Here is a 19,045-nt window from a genome sequence, read left to right on the forward strand (position 1 = left end):
TCAGACAAAAACTATTCCAAATGGCTTTAAATGATTTGGTTGTCTGCTCTCAGGAGAAACCCAATAGAAAGGATCCCTACCACTTTGGAAAATGTTTGCTAGCTCTTCAAAATGTTAAGCATAAAGTTACTATAGAACCAGCAGTTCCACTCTTATATACCAAGAGATAGAAAAATATATGTTCACATAGAAATATGTACACAAATGTTCATAGCAGCAGAATTCATAATAGCCAAAAAACTTTAAAAACTGAAATGCCCATCAACAGATTATTAGGCAAAAAAATGTTAAATCCATGCAATAGACTATTACTTGCCAATAAAGAATGAAAGAAGTACTAATACAGACTGTAACATGGGTGGATCCTGAAAATATCTAAGTGAGAAAAATCAGCCACAAAAAGCAACATACTGTGTTATTCCACTTGTCCAGAATGTCTCAGGATAGAAAAATGAAAGTAAATTTTTGGTGATTAAGTACAAGAGAGTTGGGGATAATGATAGTGACTGCCACAAGGTATGAAGTTTATTTTTGTGGTGATGAAAATATACTGAAATTAGATAATATGTGGGTTGCAGAACACTGAATATACTAAAAACTGAATTCCATGTTTTTAAAGGTACACATATTTATTTTTCCCAAAGAAACATTTTATTTAAGGAATACAAGCTACACATATATCATAATTACAACTTTGGAACATGATGATTCTTCCCACCGTACACAAACTCCTACTAACTCTTCCACTCCTCTTTCTTTTCCCTCTCCTATTCCCACTCTATTTTTTTTAAACTTAGATCTATTTTCAATTAACTTTATACACATATGATTAACTCTGTGTTAAGTAAAGATTTCAACAAATAGTATGGGGGAAAAAAAAACAACCTGTTCCTCAGCAGTCAAGACAAGATCTGCTCAAAGTCTTACTTCTCAAATTGTTGATTTCACTTTTACAGAATACCTTTTAGGTGCTCTGTTAGTTATCACAGGTCAGGGAGAACATAGGATATTTGTTCCTTTGGGACTGGCTTATTTCATTAAATATGATGTTTTCCAATTTCATTCATTTTGTTGCAAATCATAGAATTTCTTTTTTTTTTTAACCACTGTGTAGTATTCCATGGTGTACGTATCCCATAATTTCTTTATCTGTTCTTCAGTTGATGGGCATTTGGGTTGATCCATGTTCTACCTATTGTGGTTGAAGTGCAATAAATATGGAGGTACATATAACTCATATGCTGATTTTATTTCCCTTGGGTAAATTCCCAGGAGTGAGATGGCTGGGTTATATGGTAGATATATACTCAGCTTTCAGAGATATCTCCATACTGTATTTCATAGTGGCTTTAGCAGTTTGCATTCCCACCATCAGTGGCTTTGGGTACCTTTTTTCCTACATTCTTCAACAAATGCCAGCATTTGTTGTTCATTTCTATTTGAGGGCCATTCTAAAGGGAGTAAGGTGAAACCTCATTGTAGTTTTGATTTACATTTCTCTGATGGCTAGTGATCCTGAGCATTTTTTCACAGGTCTGTTGGCCATTTGGATTTCCTCTTTTGAAAAATGCCTGTTTAAGTCCTTTGCCCATTTCTTAATTGGGTTGTTTTCTTTGTTGTAGTTGAGTTTCTTGATCTCTTTATATATTCTGGTTATTAATCCTTTATCAGTTGTGTAGTTTGCAAATAATTTCTCCCATTCTGTTGGTTGCCTCTTCACTTTGCTGAGTATTTCTTTAGCAGTACAGAAACTTCTCAATTGGATGTAATCCCATTTGTCAATTTTGGCTTTTATTGCCTGTGCCTCTGGGGTCTTTTCCAAGAACTCTTTGCCTATTCCAATGTCTTGCAGGATTTCCCTAATGTTCTCTAATAATTTGATGGATCAGGTCACAGATTTAGGTCTTTAATTCATTTTGAGTGGATTTTTGTGTAAAGTGTAAGGTAGGGGTCTTGCTTCATACTTCTGTATATGGGGATCCAGTTTTCCCAGCACCATTTGTTGAAAAGACTATTGTATGGAGTCAATGTCTCCCTTTAGATTCATTAACACTTCTTTTAAATAACCAGGTGATCTGTAATTAGATGCATATACATTAACAATAGTCATATCTTACTTTTGAATTGATCCCTAATCATCACATAGTACCCTTCTTGGTCTCTTTTTATGGTTTTTGTGTTAAAGTCTATTTTGTGTTAAGTCTGTAATTACAATGGCTACATTAGCTCTTTTTTGGTTTCTGTTAGCATGGAATATCTTTTTCCATTCTTTCACTTTTAGTCTGTGTGCATCTTTGCTGGTGAGATGTGTTTCTTGTAGAAAGCAAATAGATGAGTCTTGTTTTTGAATCCACTCATTAGTGAATTTAAAAAATTTAAAAAGTGAATTAAAGACCTAAATCTGTGACCTGATTCATCAAATTATTAGAGAACATTAGGGAAACCCTGCAAGACATTGGAATAGGCAAAGAGTTCTTGGAAAAGACCCTAGAGGCACAGGCAATAAAAGTCAAAATTGATAAATGGGATTATATCCAATTGAGAAGCTTCTGTACTGCTAAAGAAACACTCAGCAAAGTGAAGAGACAACCGACAGAATGGGAGAAATTATTTGCAAACTACACAACTGATAAAGGATTAATAACCAGAAGAGAGTTGAGTTCATTTACATTCAAGGTGACTATTGATAAGTACGACTTGACCCTGCCATTTTTCCGTAAATATTCCTATTGTTTACTTTGGATTTCCTTTGTACTTTTACTGGGAGATTTTCTGCCTTCACCTTCTTTCATAGTGATGACCATGTTTCTGCGTCTTTGTGTTAACACATCCTTAAATTTTTTTTATAAAGCTGGACAAGTGAGAAATTCTTTTATTTTCTGTTTGCTATGGAAGGTCTTTATTTTATCTTCATTCATAAATGAAAGCTTTGTGGGGTATGGTATTCTGGGTTGACAGATTTTTTTTCTGTTAAGAGTTGGAATATATCTTGCCATTCTCTCCTAGCCTACAGTTTCTGATGAGAAATCAGCAGTGAGTCTAATTGGAGATCTTCTGGAAGTAATCAGGTGTTTCGTGCCCATTTTATAATCTTTTTAAATTTAATTTAATTAATTAATTAATTTATTTTTATTTTGGAGAGTTTGATTACGATGTATCACAGTGACGATTTTTTCTGTTCATGTCTATTAGGAGCTGTATATGCTTCCTGTAGTTGAATGTCCCTTTCTTTCTTCAAATTAGGGAAGTTTTATGTAATTATTTCACTAAAAATCCTTCTAATCCATTCTCTCTTTCCATGCCTTCAGGAACTCCTAAGACCCATATGTTGGGCCATTTGATAGTATCCCATAAATCTCTGACACTGTTTTTTTAGTTTTCCAATTTCTTCTTCTTGTATTTTGATCTGACTGTATAATTTTCAGATATTTGTCTTCTAACTTGGATATTAGTTCTTCTGCCTCATTGAGTCTGCTCTTAAGGCTTTCCTCCATATTTTTTATTTGTTCTGTTGAATTCTTCATTTCCAATATTTTGTTTGGAATTCAGGCTAATCCTCCGCCTTGCGGTGCCGGCACACCGGGTTCTAGTCCCGGTCGGGGCACCGATCCTGTCCCGGTTGCCCCTTTTCCAGGCCAGCTTTCTGCTGTGGCCAGGGAGTGCAGTGGAGGATGGCCCTGGTCTCCCCATGGGAGACCAGGATAAGCACCTGGCTCCTGGCTTCGGATCAGCGTGGTGCGCCGGCCGCAGCGCGCCTACCACGGCAGCCATTGGAGGGTGAACCAACGGCAAAAGGAAGACCTTTCTCTCTGTCTCTCTCTCTCACTGTCCACTCTGCCTGTCAAAAAAAAAAAAAATCTGAATTCCATGGGAAAGATTTTTGTTGATATCATGTACCAATTTCTTTAGTTCATGAATTTGCTTCTGATTACCTCTAAGTAATTCTGTGATCATTTTTTTTTTTTTTTGTATTCTGTTTCTGGCATTTCTTCAGTCTCTTCATTTTCACATTCTAGTATTGAAGTATTGTGTTCTTTTTGGGGGTATCATGTTGTCTCCCTCATTCTTGTTTCTTAAATTATTGCATTCATTATTAGGCATTTGTGGTAATACTTGTTGGTTCCCACCTCCCACCTCCCATGATGCCTTTAATCTTTGATCTGTGCCTCTATGGCTTAGTGGAATGTCTGCTCTTTCAGTAAATACCTAGAACCTTGTGCTGGGTATGGTCTTTGAGCTCTATTCAGTGCTCCAGGGTGACGTGTGGACCCAGAATGACACACAAGTTGGGCATTATGAATCTCTCTTTCTCTTTTTTTAATCATACCAGATGTTTGTTCTGCTCTGTTGGCATATTCTCATGCTCACCTCCTTTCCTCAAAGGAGACTGATGCCTGGATGCTAGCCCCAGTGGATACAATTTTCATCCACACTGCCAGAAGAACCACATAAAGGATCCACGCAGTCCTTGGTGTGAACATGGGTCCTGCAGCAATGACCCTCACCAGGGAATCAGGAACCCCTGAGTATGTGGAGCTGCCCACAGTGACTTCCCAAAGTCCCAGCCACACCCTACACCCTCCCGTGTAGCTACAGTGTTTCACATTCCTGGCACACAAGGCTCCCATGGTCATGAGCACCCAGCCCCCTGTTAATTCTCTCAGCCAGACTCAGGTTTCTCTTTTTGGTTGGTTGCTGGGCACACAGACGGGAGCTGGAACAGCTGTTACATATGTCCAAAATGGTGCCTGCCCTCTCTCAGGTAGTTTCAGGAGGTCAGTGCTGGGTGGTTGGGGAGAGAGAAACATGCCCTCTTTTTTTTCTCTCTAGGTTGACAGGTACACTATATCCCACAGGCCTCCAAGCTAGGCACATGCCAGGCTCTTACCACAGCTTTATCCCCAGTGTCTTGGGCTGCTGCAGTCTGGTCTCACCTCCCTCCACAGTTGGTGCTGAGGCTCTTGGATGCTGGGGTCCCAAGCTGTGCATGTCCACACCCTCCACATATGTCCACAGTGTCCCCCCAGTTTGCATGTGGTTTCCTCTGCCATCTTCTCCCTAACCCTTCCCTGAGATTGCACTCTCTCCACTTTTTTTTTTAAGTATCCTCCCCTAGTCTAGAGCAGTAAGCTCCCTCCCTATTCCACCATCTTCAAGGCAGTATATTTGTAGCAAAAGTGATACACATTTCCATTCATTCTTCAGGTTTTGCAAAGATGTTTTAACCACTATATCAAACACCTGCCTTTTTAATAATTTTAGAATAAAGATATATATTCTTTTGAAAAATTATCTTATATGTTAACATATACCTAATTTAAGATTTCTGAAAGACTCTTTTTTTTCAATAAATAAATTTTTCCTTTTTTTTTTTTTCTTTCCCCAGTGGTCATATGCTTTAGAGAAACCCAACACTGGCAGCATATTTAATATTGCTTGGTCAGTTGATGGCACTCAGATCGCTGGAGCCTGTGGAAATGGACATGTTGTTTTTGCACATGTAGTAGAACAACGCTGGGAATGGAAAAATTTTCAAGTAACATTAACTAAAAGAAGGACCATGCAGGTATGATTATGTTCTGACGTTGATTAAACCTGCTTCTTTTCAGATTAGCTCCCTGTAGAGAATATGGAATTGTGACTATGTTTTTAATGTACATTTAATGAAGCTTATAAGAATTCAGTCACTTAGAAATATTTTAATATTTATTCACTGTTTATTTTACTTAAGAACTTTAACTATTATAGAACGTGAGTGCCCATAACTACTGTAGATATGGATTTAGGACAGGGAGAGTGAAATTTGAAGCATTTAGGAAATATGTAGATTCACTTTAAAAGGAAGGGTAGGAAAACACTGTGACAACCAGGAACAAGTTAGATTTAATTCTTGAAGCTGACTCTGAGGCAGGCTGTAAGTTATTGATAGGATTGAAATGTTTTGTTTATTTATAACTAGACAAATTTATTTAATCTGAATTTTTAAAAGATTTACCTATTTATGTGAAAGGGAGAGTTACAGAGAGAGAGAGAGGAAGAGAGACCTTTCCATCTGCTAGTTCACTCCCCAGCCACAACAGCCAGCAGCACTGGGCTAGGCCAAAGCCAGGAGCCTGGAGCTTCATCTGAGTCTCCCACATAGGTGTTAGGAGCCCAAACCCTTGGGCCATCTTCTGTTACTTTTCCCAGGCCATTAACAGGGAGCTGGATTAGAAGTGGAGCAGTCGGAACTGAAACCAGTGCCCATATGGGATGTTGGCATCAAAGGCGGTAGCTTAATCTGCTGTGCCACAATGCCAGCTCCTTAATCTGATTTTTTAAAAACTCCTTTTAAGAAGCACCAAAGGTAAGTTAAAACAGGAAAATGCTGAGAGGTCCCTGTACCAAAAGATGGAATAAAAAGAGACAAATATACAAATTTATTTCATATAAAGCTCTAATGGGCACAGGAGCCTGCTAAGAAAATGAAGACTTCCCTATACAAACAGTTAAACCTATGTACAAAACTTTATGGTAGGTTTGATGAAATGGACAGTTGTGGAGAAATATGATAGGGCAAAAAACATGATGATTGTTGATAATAAACTAGGGGAAACTTAGCAAGGCCTTTTTTTTCAGATTCTTCAATGTGTCCCTGTGTCTTCAGAGATAATGGCGTTCCTTTCTTCTGGGTACAGGAAAGCCATTTCTCACTTGAGAATGTTAGGACCTGCTTCAGGAGAAGCTTAGAAAATCTTCCTTGGTTTTGTGACTTGCCTCAGGGAAGAATGGCTGGGTGATGTCAGAATAAGCTTTTTGTTTTTCTTGTTTTCTCAAATCCCTTCAGCCTAAAATATTCAATATGCCACAGTGTCATATTTTGGAGTTGTACAATATGATCCACACCATAATAAAAAAAAACAGGTAATTCTGGAGTGAAATACTTTGTAGATTAATACTGGAAGTTTGGGATATGGCAGCAAGAGATGAGGAGAAATATTTTATAGGTCAGAGAATATCAATGAGAGGAGGTATCTACTCAATTGTAAGTTTTTAAAGGCAAAGGTACTATATTTTGCTTATCTTTGTCTCTCCTGAAAGGCCTCCGCAAGTCTAGTGCCTTTCATATACTAAGCACTCAATAAATGTATTTAATTGAAGAAAATCATGAGGAAGAGGCCAAAGACATTGTGCCAATTAAGTCCTCTGCCAATGAACGGAGTATTTTACCTTCTCCTTCCTTTTCCTCTTATCATTATCACTCCCCATGATCTTCAGTGTTCATATCATTAGAATTATTAATAAATTTCTACATGTATGTCTTGTTATTACTTGGGCAAATCTATTAAAATATTCTGTTAACCCACATATCTAGCTTTGTTAATTTAGGTAATACAGTCACTAGATTAATAGTAATTAGGTACATTATAAACTTTCACTATTTATTCATTTTAAAATTTTCAAACTTTTTATTTGGAAAACTTAAAACATCCACAAAGTGGGAGTAGTATAATGAAATTCTATGTTTTCTTATCATCCAGCTGGAATAACCATCAACCCACTATTAAGGCTGCCCCATCCATGTCCATCTCTGCTGTCCCTCTGCCCCAATTATTTTGAAACAAATTCAGACATTTTTGATCTTTACAGATTTCAGTATATACAGCTAAAATATAAGAACTCTTTGTTGTAACATAGCTGCAATACCGTTATCATACCTTAGAATAATGGTAATTTCTTAACATTATCAAATATCTATTAAGTGTTCAAAATTTCAGTTTGTCTCCTACATGCCACACTTTTAAAACTTTGTTTGAATCAGGATAAAAAATGGTTTACATGTTACAATTGGTTGATGTGTCTTATTTATTTAAGAGAGAGGGAGGGAGGGAGGAAGGGAGAGAGAAAGAGAGGGAGAGGGGGAGGGGGAGGAGGAGAGGGAGAGGGAGAGGAAGAAGCTCCTATCTGCTGGTTCACTTCCCAAATGCCCAAAATGGTTGAGACTGTGCTGGGCTGAAACCAGAAGCTAGAAACTCAATCTGGGTCTCCCACTTGGGTGGCAGGAATCCAATTACTTGAACCATCACTGCTATCTCACAAGGTCTTCCTTAGTAGGAAGCCAGAGTCAGGAATTGGAGCCCAGTATTGAACCCAGGTACCCCAGTATGGGGGCTGGGCATCTTAACTGCTAGACTAAACTCTTATCCCTGATGGTCTTCTAAGTCTGCTTTAGCCTGTAAGTTCCCTCTTCTGTCTTTGTTTCTCTCCCCTGCAGTTTGCTTGTTGAAGAAACCAAATTGCTTATCCAATAGCAGTTGTCAGTCTAGACTTTGCTGATTGTATTTACATGGTGTGGTTTGACATGCCCTTCTGATTAATAGTTGGATTTAGATGATAAAATATTACTTGTAGTATTTTATCTGTGACAAAGAATGTTTATTGTGAGTTATAATTAACTGATTTTGGGAAACAATTATTATATTCATCTAATGCATAAGAACTGGCTAATATAGTATTTCTAAGATGAGTTCTAGCCTTAATTACAAACCTGCACCCAAACTAAGAATATATCTAGGAAGAGGTTTGTTTTTTTTTTTTTTTTCATAATAAAAGGTAGCATCCTAGCAGTTAAAGGATTTTTATGTGACATAAGATGAACAGTAGGGGTTTTTAAATGGCTTATCTAATCCAAATTATATTTGTACTTAAAGTTTGTAAATAATTTTGCAAAGTTTCAGAACTAGAATACTATTTTTATTTCCTTTCCTTTTCTTTTTTTTCTTTATTTTTTCTCCAAAGAAGCCTTTTATTTAAGGAATACAAACTTTATGCATTTCATAAATACAACTTTAGGAACATAGTGATTCTTCCCATGGTACCCACACTCCTACCATTCTTCCTCCTTTCTCTCTTATTCCCAGTCTTATTTTTTACTAAGATCTATTTTCAATTAACTTTATACACAGAAGGTTAATTCTATACTAAGTAAAGAATTCAACAAATTGTATGGAAAAAAAACTGTTACATAGCAGTTGAAACAAGAGCTGTTCAAAGTCATTGCATCTTGAAGTTGATTTCCCTTTTTTTAAGCATTCTTTTTTAAATTTTTTTTTGAGAAAGTTAAGTTTAAAGAAGACATCCCTGGACATTCAGGAAGATTTCTTATCTGGGGACTATGCTTCTAGCAGCTCTCTGTCTATATATATATATATATATATATATATATATATATATATATGTCCCTGGGCCTCAGCTATGGTAGGATATAGTAGCCTAGAGTGCTAAGGTTTCTTAATCTGCCCTTTACCTACAGGATATATCCAGGGGATAATTCTTTCAAAAAGAGATAGTTCTTGTCTATATTAGGAATATGTGTGTAGGAGGGAAAGGGTGCAGGAGCAGGGGATGTAGCATCTTTAGATTCGCAAGTTTATTTTTTTTTCTTTTCCTGTCACTCTAACTTTAGCATGGGGTATAGATTTGACTTTTAATAGTTGCCAAAATTCAAGATTATCTGATTCTCAGTCATGTTGTGTCTTGTAAAGATGGGAGCTAATAATAGAGTGATTTTTGAGGATGAAATGTCATATGTATGTAAAACAAAAATAAATGTCAGCTTCTACTGTGATTATAGCTATGCATAAGATTAAATAAGTGTTTTGGTAACATGCAAACAGGATTTTTAGATTTGTGTTAATATTGTGATAAGGTAGAAGGTGATACAAGTATCACATTAATCATGAAGCGGGGTGCATTTAAAAATTCATTATAGAGGTGGGTAGTGAAGTAGGAATTTGGTACAGTGCTGAGAAACCTGGGATATCTTGTCACACCAGAAAGCAAGGAATCTATTGAGATCATGTCAAAAGAATATAAGCCCATTAACCATAGATGCAACAACTTGAGCATTAACTAGAAAAATAACTGTCATGGGTTAAAATGTGTTAAAATGCTTTGATTGTATTGAGGAATGTTCCTTCTAGATGCAGTTTGCTTAGAGTTTTCATCATGAAAGGGTGTTGTTTTTTATCGAATGCTTTCTCTGCATCTATTGAAATAATCATATGGTTTTTCTTCTGCAGTTTGTTAATGTGGTGTGTCACATTGATTGATTTGCGCACATTGAACCATCCCTGCATACCAGGGATAAATCCCACTTGGTCTGGGTGGGTCATCTTTCTGATGTGTTGTAGCATTCTATTGACAAGAATTTTATTGAGGATTTTTGCGTCTATGTTCATCAGTGATATTGGTCTGTAATTTTCAGTATTTGAGAATACTTCAAAGAATTTGTGGGAAATGGAATTGAAAGGAGAGTTGACACATGAAAAATTGAAATCCATATGTGTGCAGTCTTCATGAAAAAAGTACCTGTTAGGAAATGTTCAAAAAACTTTGGCATTAAAACACTGTTATCTTTTAATTCCACTTTTCCACATACTTTCTGAAGTACTCTTGTATATCCTAAATGTAGTATTAAAATGGCATCAAAATAGTATTCTAATAATATGTCACTGAATGCTGTTTAAGATTTCTTTTTGGGGGGCCACCGTTGAGGCAAAGTGTGTAAAGCCCTTGCTTGTGATGCTGGCGTCCCATATGGTTGCCAGTTTGTGTCCCAGCTGCTTCATTTCCATTCTAGCTCCCTGCTGATGGCCTGGGAAAAACAATGGAAGATGGCCCAAGAGTTTGGGCCCTGCCACTCATGTGGTAGATGAGGATGAAGTTCCTGTCACCTGGCTTAGGCCAGCCCCAACCCTGGCCGTTGTGGCCATCTGAGGAGTGGATAGAACCAGTGGATGGAAGATTTCCATTTCTCTGTCTCTCTCTGTAACTCTTTCAAAAAAATAAATAAATATTTTAAGGAAATAATATTTTTAATGTAAGCAAATTCATTTTCTTCTGTTTCTTAGATCACAGATGTCGTACTACATATGCTGTTCTGTATCTTTGTAAGCTACAGCATTCCCTGGAGACCATACCATAGATCTCCCTCATTCCTTTATTGCAGCTGTGTAGTAGTGCCCTGTGTGAATATACTATAGTTTATTCAATCTGTCCCCTATTGATAGATGTTTGGGCTGTTTTCCAGTCTTTTACTGCTACCAGTAGTGCTCCGGTAAACAGTCTACTTATATGTTATTTTATAGAATTCCATCCCAAAGATGGGATTCTAGAAATGAGATTGCTGTGTTAAAGAGTATATATGCCTATAATTTTGATCCCTCTTGTCATAGCATTAATATTTTGGTGAGGATAAGAGTTGGGGAATAGATAGTAAAAATATACTTGTCTTTGTTTGGGATGCTATGACAAAATTTCATAAACTCTCTAGCTTATAAACAATAGAAATTTATTTCCCATACTTCTGGGGGCTGGGAAGTTTAAGTGCAGATTTGGTGTCTGGTGAGACCCCACTTTCTGATTCATAGATGGTCTTTTTGCTGTGTCCTCACTTGGTGGAAGGAGCAGGCAGCTCTCTGGCACCACTTTTAGAAGGGCACAGTTCCATTCATGAGGACCCTGCCCTCATGACATAGTCACCCCCAAAGACCTCCACCTGCTAATGCCATCACATTGATGGTTAGATTTCAATATGCAAATTTTGAAGGGGAAGAGCGGGCATTGTGGCACAGATTATGCCACTGCTTAGGATGCCCTCATCCCATATCAGAGTGCCCTGATCCATCTTTCTGCTAAAGCATCCAGAGGCAACAGATGTTGGCTCAAGTTCTTGGGCCCCAACCACTCATGTGGGACGCCACGATGGAATTCTAGGTTCCTGGCTTTGACCTGGCCTAGCCTTGGCTATTTTGGGCATTTGGGATTTAGGGAGTGAACCAGTGGATGGAAGATCTCTCTCCTTTCTCTCTCTTGCTCTGTCTCTCTCATAAATGAAAATAAATAAATAAACATTTAAAAAATTTTTGAGGGAATACAAATATTCAAATCATAGCAATGCCTGATAGTTGTAAATTCTTTTTCTTTTTTTTTTTTTTTTTTTTTGACAGGAAGAGTGGATAGTGAGAGAAACAGAAAGAAAGGTCTTCCTTTTTGCCGTTGGTTCACCTTCCAATGGCCCCTGTGGCCGGCGCATCTCGCTGATCCGAAGCCAGGAGCCAGGTGCTTCTCCTGGTCTCCCATGGGGTGCAGGGCCCAAGGACTTGGGCCATCCTCCACTGCACTCCCGGGCCATAGCAGAGAGCTGGCCTGGAAGAGGGGCAACCGGAATAGAATCCGGCGCCCCAACTAGAACTAGAACCCAGTGTGCTGGCGCCGCAAGGCGGAGGATTAGCCTGTTAAGCCACGGCACCGGCTGATAGTTGTAAATTCTTCAAAGAAGTATTTGTAAGAAGTTGATTTTTTCTTCCTATCTTTCCATGCCCTTTCATTTTTTCATTAACACTATATTGATAATTGCCATGTTATATTTTTAGAAAAATGATACTATTTTGTAGAGAATTTAAATAAATACTAACACAGGTAAAATTACATTCTTTTTTTCTCTTTTTCTTCTCTTAGGATACAGCCTTACCAACCAGAAAGAGATTAAGTACATTCAACTTGTCCATTATTTTTCTTGACTTGCTGCAGTTTGTCCATCAAGTTTAAGATTTCTGGCCAGCAATGCCAAGTGTTAAAATCCTTGCAAACTACTCAGTTATAAACTTTTACAACAACTTGACTATCAGAATCAAACATCCCTTTGTTGGATGATATTTAGCATTCTTATGTATTATCTCTGTGTGTTTTTTTGCATATGGATGTACTTTCATGCAGCTTGATTTCCTCACTATGCAATTAGTTTCTTTCTTCACTATGCAATTGATACCTCCTAATCTATTTTTGATTTTTAAAGCAATTATGTCTCCCTTTTTAGAACTTCAATTTTAAAGTAAAATGTACCCTAAAAAGAGATATCCTTACTGTTTTGGGCAGAAACTGTATATTCTCTTTCCAATCTTAATATAACACCGTTCTTTGACCATCTCTCAGAGTTAGAGTGTTTTTCACATTATCACTCCACTGCTACTCATTCAGTTTGGATTACAGATTGGACATGTTTCTAGGTCTTTTTCAACTTACTTCTAAGAAATCTTCTGTATCTGTGCTTTGTTGGTTAATTTACATACCCAACTATTCCACCTTATGGCTCATTTCCTTTGAATTCTTGTCTTTTATATAATTAGGTAATCAAGAATGCATTGAATTTTTTGTTTCATAATCTTGCTTACTTACCTAATTAAAATTTTGATGTGTTTTAATGGTGTTGGTTGGTATTTTCATTTTTCCTTGTTTAGGTTCGTAATGTACTTAATGATGCCGTGGACTTACTGGAATTCCGAGACAGAGTCATTAAAGCATCTTTGAACTATGCACACTTAGTTGTTTCAACATCCCTTCAATGTTACGTGTTCTCGTAAGCATCTTAACATTTCTTGAGAATACAGAGTTTAGTCTGTGATGAAGAATTTCAAGTTTTCATATCAACATGGTTTGGTTTAAAATTAACTTTCTCAAAACCTCATCTATCCTAATCTTACCTAAAACAAGGAAGTAAGAAAAACTGAGCTATGAACCATGAAAATAGATCTGTTAAAGTTTGTTCTTCAAAGGTTAATAATCACTTTTATAACAGGAGATACCTTATCTGACATGGTATTTAGTTTTTTAAAAAAATATGTATTTTACTTGTTTGAAAGGCAGAATGACAGGGAGAGAGAGGGACTGACAGAGAAAGATAGAGATCTACAATCCATTGGTTCACTCCCCAGAGGGCTGCAACTGCAGGGAGAGGGCCAGGTGAAGTCGGGAGCCTGCAGCTCCACCCAGGTCTCCCATGTGCATAGCCAGGGCCCAAGTACTTGTGCCATCTTCCATTGCTTTCCCAGGTGCATTAGCAGGGAGCTGGATTGGATGTGGAGTTGCTGGGTCTTGAACCAGAGCTCCAATATGAAATGCTGGTATCATAGGCAGCGGCTTAACCTGCTATGCAGAAAGCTAGCCCCTAGTGTTTACTTTTAGTTTACTCATATAAGGAATTTAGTATAATTTGATTTTAAAATGCAGAGTTTAGGAATTGGAATCACCCATCTACCTTAAGAGTCAGTTAGCAGCCTGACAATGACTGAAAGATATTCACACAGGGACACAGGGAGGTATTTTAGCTTAATATCATAGCCCAGAATAATCATGGATACTCATATTGATGATCAAAGTTGTTCATAAATGATAAAAGAATATATACTCAATATACCCAGTATACCTTGTATTATAAGTCAAGGGATTAAAAAAAAAGGATGCAGGGGATGACTCAATACATTCAAGAAATTTGCACCTAAAATTAAAACAAAAATAAAAATGTGCTTGGTATTTTAAAGGGCTGGTAAATGTTGTATAACTGGCTTTCAGGAAACAAACAACAAACAAACAAACATGTTGGCAATCTTTACTGATTTTCATGATAGAAATACTTTTACCATGACCACTTTCAAGATACTAATGTGGTTTTGTTGTGAGCAGAGTTGAAAGGAGATATATAAAAGCAAACCATTATGTAGTATTGCACATGTATTAGATACCACAGATATAAATAATATCAGGTGCATAAGTAATAGTAAAATATAATAAAATAGTCTGGAAGTGATGAGTATTGAGTATTATCTTTGTTTTAAATATAATTTCCTTAAGAGTTTGCTTATACAATTCTTGAAAATTTAACAATTAGTATAAGCTGGCTTTACCATATGACTAGTTGACTTCCCAGCTATCTAGAAAACTTAAATAACCACTATGATACTTTCAAGTGTTGTTAATAGTTAAGGGTTTTTAAAAATCTTGTGCTTATATTTATATCATTATGTGGTTATAGTTTAATCATTGAATATCATATTGAAGATAGAGACTAAGTGTATCTTATTATACACTATATATCCAATACATAGCATGGTACTCAATATATAGTAGGTACTTAATAAATAGCTTTTAATAAATTAATGAATTAAAACACATTAAGTGTAGGATTATCTTGTAATCCTAAAGCCCAGTAATACATGCCAGAAAGATTTTCAATCAAACTAAATGCTACAACTATATATTAAAAATTCGTGGGCCGATGCTGTGGCTCAGCAGGTTAAAGCTGCAGCTTGCAGCACCGGCATCTCATGGGCACTGGTTCGAGTCCTGGTTGCTCACTTCCAATCCAACTCTCTGCTAATGTGCCTGGGAAAGCAGTGGAGGATGGCCCAAGTGCTTGGGCCTTTACCACCCACATGGGAGATGTGGAAGAAGCTCTTCGCTCCTGGCTTCAGCCTCAGCCAGCCCAGGTTATTGTGGCCATTTGATGAGTGAACCAGCAGATAGATGATCCCTCTCTGTCTGTTTCTCCTTGTCTCTGTGGAGTAAATAGATAAATCTTTAAAAAATAAATAATCTTTAAAGAAAAATTTTCTACTTTCTGTGGGTTAATCTGGTGCTAATCAAAAAACTGCAACTTGGAAAAATAGCCAAATTGGAGTAACGAAATAAGACAGGCAGGGTGTAAAGAAACAAGAAGCTCAACATTATATGAATTTTTTTTTCCTAAATGAAAGGGAAAAAGGAACAGTGAAACATTGAGGGAGAATCAAGAAAGACATGAAGTTGAGCAGTTGAGATATGGGAAAGGGATTATGGAACATGAGAAAATCTCAGTCACTTGAAGCAATAGGTATTTGAATAAGTAATTTTAATCAGGTTGAGGTAACTATGGAGATACTTCAAAAAGTTCTTGAAAATTGAATTAAAATATGTTTAATTTGATGCAAAAAATTTTGAAATTTGTGCATAGTTTTTTCATAGTACACATTTTCTATGAACATTTTAATGAAAAAATTATGCATGGCTTTAAATTTTTTCTTTGAAATAAATTTATCTCTTAATTCAGTTTTCCACAAACATTTTGAATTATCCTTGTATAGGATATCTCTCTTCAGCTTAGAGTTTCTTAGTTTGAAGAAAGATGGGACTCTCATTGTCAACTGTCCTAAATGAGATTTATTCTACTAGTTATAATGGAAATGACATAATGTTTGAATTGGTAGAATTGATATCATTAGATGTTAACTTATAAAAATAGTTATTTGTTTATCCATTTACTCAATAAGCATGGACACATCTTACATTTATATAATATCTTATACTATATAAACAATATGTAAAAATATGGTATATATTTATAGAATGCTTCACAGAAATTTTTTTTTGTTTCACCTCAATATTAACATTGGGATGGCCGGTGCCGCGGGTCAGCAGGCTAATCCTCTGCCTGCGGCGCCAGCACACTGGGTTCTAGTCCTGGTCGGGGTGCCGGATTCTGTCCCGGTTGCCCCTCTTCAGTCCAGCTCTCTGCTGTGGTGCGGGAGTGCAGTGGAGGATGGCCCAAGTGCTTGGGCCCTGCACCCGCATGGGAGAACAGGATAAGCACCTGGCTCCTGGCTTCAGATCAGCGCTGTGCGCTGGTCACAGCGGCCATTGGGGGGTGAACCAACGGAAAAGGCAGACCTTTCTCTCTGTCTCTCTCTCTCACTATCCACTCTGCCTGTCAAAAAAATAAATAAATAAAAATAAATTAAAGAAAACATTGGGAGGCCTGTAGGAAAATAGTCATATTTATTATGTTAATATCATTATAGTTTCTGTTTATTCAGTTCCTGCTATATAGCAGACATTTTGCCATATATTTATGTAAGTCATCATTGTCCATACTTTACAAGTAAAGAAACTGATGCTTAGGAAGTTAAGTTTATTAGATCACAAGGCTAGGAGGTGGTAAAACCATATTTCTAATCCAGTTCTGTCCAGCCATACTGTACTGTTTGTCAGATGAGAAACATTAGATGACTGGTCCAAACTCAGAGTTAATAAATAGCAGAACTGGCTTCCTCAATTTACATACTGTAATACCTACAATCAATATTTGTTGAATGCCCACTATGTACAGATTGTTAGAGTCACAGAGTGTTTACTTTCTAATCAAGGGTACAAACATGTAAGTGATATTTCAAAACAGTAAGCCAGAAGCTGTAACAGAAGTATATCTATAATTACTGTGAGCCTAAAGTCACTTTATATAAAATGAGTACTTTTCTACTTGTTTAAAACTTTTGTGTTTTAAATATGAATATCCATTTTGTTTGTTTTTTAGTACGAAGAACTGGAATACACCGCTTATATTTGACCTCAAAGAAGGAACTGTTAGTTTAATTCTGCAGGCAGAAAGGTAATTTGTTTATGATGTTTAACTTTTGGATTTGGGGTTTTAAAATATCTCAAATAGCAGGTAAGCAGTCTTTAAAGCATCCTTTTGCAGAAAAAAGAATCCATCTGTTTCTATTAATTTTCAGAGGAAAAAAGTAAATAAACTCTTAGGTCAGTGGTTCTGAAACTTTTTGGTCTCAATTTTTTACTGTCTTAAAAAGTTATCAAGGATTATATGTGAGTTATATGTCTCATGTCTACAATGTTAAAAATTAAAGATGAGAAATTTTAAAGGTATTTATTTATTGTTTTTTTTTTATTTTATTTTTTTTTTTTTAATTTTTGACAGGCAGAGTGGACAGTGAGAGAGAGAGACAGAGAGAAAGGTCTTCCTTTTTTGCCGTTGGTTCACCCTCCAATGGCCACCGCGGTAGCGCGCTGCGGCCGGCGCACCGCGCTGATCCGATGGCAGGAGCCAGGTGCTTCTCCTGGTCTCCCATGGGGTGCAGGGCCCAAGCACTTGGGCCATCCTCCACTGCACTCCCGGGCCACAGCAGAGAGCTGGCCTGGAAGAGGGGCAACCAGGACAGGATGAGGATAAACTCATTTGTTTTCATGAGCCACCACTAGTTTATAATCTGAAGTTACCTAATAAAATGGTATTTTCTACCAAGAAACAGGCCTATTAATGAGAGTAAATTAGGAATAACTATCACTCAGGAACCCACACTTTTACATGAAAACTTTCTATCAGTCTTAATAAATATAATGAATCAAATACAGTGATATCCAATTTGAATCAGAGGTCAGACTTACAAAGCTTCAATCCAGTAAAACCTGGAGTACAGTATGGAAATATAATCAACATTTACCTAAAATAGCTACCCATAAAACCTTTACACTAAAACCACGTACTTTTATTCCTTATCACTTTGCTCATCACCTAAGCAGCTCTTAATAGTGTTGTTCATCAGGTTTTCTAGCCCACAGCTTTTTATAAATAGCAAATCAGAAGAGTGATGGTGAAGGATGATTGTTAGAGGCTGGCACAATGACAAGAAGGAAAGTGACTGCCTGGCAAAGGATCACAGAGAAAGCCAAAAGCACAGAACTGTGTGGTTGAGTAGTATAGTTATTCTAAGCACCAACAGATTCTCATGAATATCAAAGCCTTCAGTTATATAGTTGCTGAAGAGTATGATTATCATATTAATGATCTTGAGTGATCAAGAAAATGTTATGTCAAAGTTGAATCTATTTACTGAAATGGATATATGTATGACTTATTTATTTAGTTGTATCATATTTTTAAAACAAAATTCTTTTTGCCACTCATCAGGAAGGATGTCGGCTATCCACAAAACCATATTTCTGAAATTCTTTTTACTCCAATGATTCCAAAGAAATTTCCTTATTTATACATTATTCATCAATATATTTATTAAGTATGTCTTAGTAAAGACATGTTAAATGGCATAAATAATTAAGGAATTAAGGATTATTTTAGTGTTTTTCACTGGTCTTGTTTACACAGAGATGCTTGTTGAAATATAAGGTATTTATTCACAAGAAGGTTGAAGGCTATAGTGCTTGTTTCAAAAAGAAAATGCTTTTAGTGTTGCAACAAACAATAAAAACTAATATGATGTTTCACTTTGTCAAGACTGGCAAATATTGTTTTCATATACAAATATGTATGGCCATACATTAATGTGTCATGCCCAAACCCTTCAATTAATAAACTACCTCCCAATCCTCAAGTATTAATTTAATTGAACTGTGTACCTTAGGTATTCATTAAATACTTTTTAAAAAAGTTTATTTATTT

The 19,045-nt window shown here is 36.6% G+C and overlaps 1 protein-coding gene across 8 annotated transcripts in view; it reads left to right on the plus strand.

Moving 5' to 3' along the window:
• The window catches only part of IFT80 (intraflagellar transport 80), a 137,347-nt gene that overhangs the window by 72,792 nt on the left and 45,510 nt on the right, over window positions 1-19,045 (plus strand). For 7 of the 8 annotated variants that reach the window (XM_062212412.1, XM_062212395.1, XM_062212387.1 and 4 more), the window contains 3 exons: window positions 5,387-5,566; window positions 13,281-13,399; window positions 17,165-17,239. In XM_062212412.1, coding sequence (XP_062068396.1) covers window positions 5,387-5,566; window positions 13,281-13,399; window positions 17,165-17,239 — 374 coding nt within the window. The remainder of the gene's footprint in view (window positions 1-5,386; window positions 5,567-13,280; window positions 13,400-17,164; window positions 17,240-19,045) is intronic. The other variant, XM_062212421.1, reaches the window with a different exon arrangement.

This window comes from Lepus europaeus, chromosome 2 (assembly GCF_033115175.1).
Source record: "Lepus europaeus isolate LE1 chromosome 2, mLepTim1.pri, whole genome shotgun sequence".
Lineage (NCBI taxonomy): Eukaryota > Metazoa > Chordata > Mammalia > Lagomorpha > Leporidae > Lepus > Lepus europaeus.